The sequence below is a fragment of the Salvelinus namaycush genome, unplaced genomic scaffold (assembly GCF_016432855.1).
Source record: "Salvelinus namaycush isolate Seneca unplaced genomic scaffold, SaNama_1.0 Scaffold3688, whole genome shotgun sequence".
Taxonomy (NCBI): domain Eukaryota; kingdom Metazoa; phylum Chordata; class Actinopteri; order Salmoniformes; family Salmonidae; genus Salvelinus; species Salvelinus namaycush.
In genome coordinates, this window is record NW_024060661.1 from 18,561 (window position 1) to 22,163 (window position 3,603).

Sequence of the window (3,603 nt, forward strand, 5' to 3'; positions counted from 1 at the left end):
ACTCCATGGACTCTGGATCTATACGTTTAATAGTGCTCAGCAAAAAAGGTGTTACAAAACCACTTCTAGCTAGAATGTGCTTTGTCAAATTCAAACAAAATGAGACAAAGCAATACAGCCAGGATAGAGAACAGAATGACCCAGGATAGAGCCAGGATACCCCAGGATAGAGCCAGGATAAGCCAGGATAGAGCTAGGATACCCCAGGATGGAGCCAGGATAGAGCCAGGATAGAGCTAGGATACCCCAGGATGGAGAACAGGATGACCCAGGATAGAGCTAGGATACCCCAGGATAGAGCCAGGATAGAGCTAGGATACCCCAGGATGGAGAACAGGATGACCCAGGATAGAGCCAGGATACCCCAGGATAGAGCTAGGATACCCCAGGATGGAGCTAGGATACCCCAGGATAGAGCTAGGATACCCCAGGATGGAGCCAGGATAAAGCCAGGATAGAGCCAGGATAAGCCAGGATAGAGAACAGGATGACCCAGGATAGAGCCAGGATACCCCAGGATAGAGCTAGGATACCCCAGGATAGAGCTAGGATACCCCAGGATGGAGCCAGGATAAAGCCAGGATAGAGCCAGGATAAGCCAGGATAGAGAACAGGATGACCCAGGATAGAGCCAGGATACCCCAGGATAGAGCTAGGATACCCCAGGATGGAGCCAGGATAGAGCCAGGATAGAGCCAAGATAAGCCAGGATAGAGACCAGGATGCCCCAGGATAGAGCCAGGATACCCCAGGATAGAGCCAGGATACCCCAGGATAGAGCTAGGATACCCCAGGATGGAGCCAGGATAGAGCCAGGATGCCCTAGGATAGAGCCAGGATACCCCAGGATAGAGCAAGGATAGAGCCAGGATGCCCCAGGATAGAGCCAGGATAAGCCAGGATAGAGAACAGGATGACCCAGGATAGAGCCAGGATACCCCAGGATAGAGCCAGGATAGAGCCAGGATGCCCCAGGATAGAGCCAGGATACCCAGGATAGAGCCAGGATAAAGCCAGGATGCCCCAGGATAGAGCCAGGATAAGCCAGGATAGAGCCAGGATAAAGCCAGAATAGAGCCAGGATACCCAGGATAGAGCCAGGATAGAGCCAGGATGCCCCAGGATAGAGCCAGGATAAGCCAGGATAGAGCCAGGATAAAGCCAGAATAGAGCCAGGATACCCAGGATAGAGCCAGGATAGATCCAGGATACCCCAGGATAGAGCCAGGATTTCCCAGGATACCCCAGGATAGAGCCAGAATACCCCAGGATAGAGCCAGGATACCCCCGTATAGAGCCAGGATAGAGCCAGGATACCCCAGGATAGAGCCAGGATTTCCCAGGAAAGAGCCAGGATACCCCGGATAGAGCCAGGATACCCCCGGATAGAGCCAGGATACCCCCGGATAGAGCCAGGATACCCCAGGATACCCCAGGATAGAGCCAGGATACCCCAGGATAGAGCCAGAATACCCCAGGATACCCCAGGATAGAGCCAGGATACACCAGGATAGAGCCAGGATACCCCCATATAGAGGCAGGATAGAGCCAGGATACCCCAGGATACCCCAGGATAGAGCCAGGATACCCCGGGATAGAGCCAGGACACCCCAGGATAGAGCCAGGATAGAGCCAGGATAGAGCCAGGATGCCCCAGGATAGAGCCAGGATAAGCCAGGATAGAGCCAGGATAAAGCCAGAATAGAGCCAGGATACCCAGGATAGAGCCAGGATAGATCCAGGATACCCCAGGATAGAGCCAGGATTTCCCAGGATACCCCAGGATAGAGCCAGAATACCCCAGGATAGAGCCAGGATACCCCCGTATAGAGCCAGGATAGAGCCAGGATACCCCAGGATAGAGCCAGGATTTCCCAGGATAGAGCCAGGATACCCCGGATAGAGCCAGGATACCCCCGGATAGAGCCAGGATACCCCCGGATAGAGCCAGGATACCCCAGGATACCCCAGAATAGAGCCAGGATACCCCAGGATACCCCAGGATAGAGCCAGAATACCACAGGATACCCCAGGATAGAACCAGGATACCCCAGGATAGAGCCAGGATACCCCCATATAGAGGCAGGATAGAGCCAGGATACCCCAGGATACCCCAGGATAGAGCCAGGATACCCCGGGATAGAGCCAGGACACCCCAGGATAGAGCCAGGATACCCCAAGATAGGTCCATGATACCCCAGGATAGAGCCAGAATACCCCAGGATAGAGCCAGGATACCTCCGTATAGAGCCAGGATAGAGCCAGGATACCCCAGGATAGAGCCAGGATAGAGCCAGGATACCCCCGGACAGAGCCAGGATACCCCCGGATAGAGCCAGGATACCCCAGGATACCCCAGGATAGAGCCAGAATACCCCAGGATACCCCAGGATGGAGCCAAGATACCCCCATATAGAGCCAGGATAGAGCCAGGATACCCCAGGATAGAGCCAGGATAGAGCCAGGATACCCCAGGATAGAGCCAGGACACCCCAGGATAGAGCCAGGATACCCCAGGATAGAGCCAGGATACCCCAGGATAGAGCCAGGATACCCCCGGATAGAGCCAGGATACCCCCGGATAGAGCCAGGATACCCCCGGATAGAGCCAGGATACCCCAGGATAGAGCCAAGATACCCCAGGATACCCCAGGATGGAGCCAGGATACCCCAGGATAGAGCCAGGATACCCCCGGATAGAGCCAGGATACCCCAGGATAGAGCCAGGATACCCCCGGATAGAGCCAAGATACCCCAGGATACCCCAGGATAGAGCCAGGATACCCCAGGATAGAGCCAGGATACCCCCGGATAGAGCCAGGATACCCCCGGATAGAGCCAAGATACCCCAGGATACCCCAGGATAGAGCCAGGATACCCCAGGATAGAGCCAGGATACCCCCATATAGAGCCAGGATAGAGCCAGGATACCCCAGGATTTTCCAGGATAGAGCCAGGATACCCCAGGATAGAGCCAGGATACCCCAGGATAGAGCCAGGATTCCCCAGGATTTCCCAGAATACCCCAGGATAGAGCCAGGATACCCCCGGATAGAGCCAGGATACCCCCGGATAGAGGTAGTGACACTTCAAAAACCAAACTATCTCTGTAATTTTAATTTAATGTCACATTCATGAAACTTTAAACAAAGCATCATAAAACAATGATCCAACAGAAATGAGGTCATTATATTTAAGCGGGTCAAAAACAGCCCCTGCATGCACTCTAAAAATTAACCTTGGGACAACCCAGACATGGGGTATTTATAAATTCGCTATACAAACACTATAACCTTTTCATGAGTCGCAAGGTTACGGCTGAAATACTGTCTGGCTCGTCTGGCTAGTGAAATTACTGTATGCTTACTATAATGCTGGCCCAAATCCCATGCTGACAGTTATAGTGTACTTGGCCCATGTTTAAACCCACCCTGGGCCGGTGAAGGACTAGCCTGGTTTGTCTGTTTAAACCCACCCTGGGCTGGTGAAGGACTAGCCTGGTTTGTCTGTTTAAACCCACCCTGGGCTGGAGAAGGACTAGCCTGGTTTGTCTGTTTAAACCCACCCTGGGCTGGAGAAGGACTAGCCTGGTTTGTCTGTTTA

The 3,603-nt window shown here is 53.3% G+C and overlaps 1 protein-coding gene across 1 annotated transcript; it reads right to left on the minus strand.

Annotated features, from left to right (window-relative positions):
• Positions 1-706: 706 nt before the first annotated feature.
• LOC120040616 (elastin-like) lies at positions 707-3,087 on the minus strand (the record flags this gene model as incomplete). The annotated part of the gene is made up of 2 exons (XM_038985700.1): positions 707-1,086; positions 1,182-3,087. Coding segments are annotated over 2 exons (2,170 nt in total), but the record flags the coding sequence as incomplete, so codon positions are not given.
• Positions 3,088-3,603: the final 516 nt, after the last annotated feature.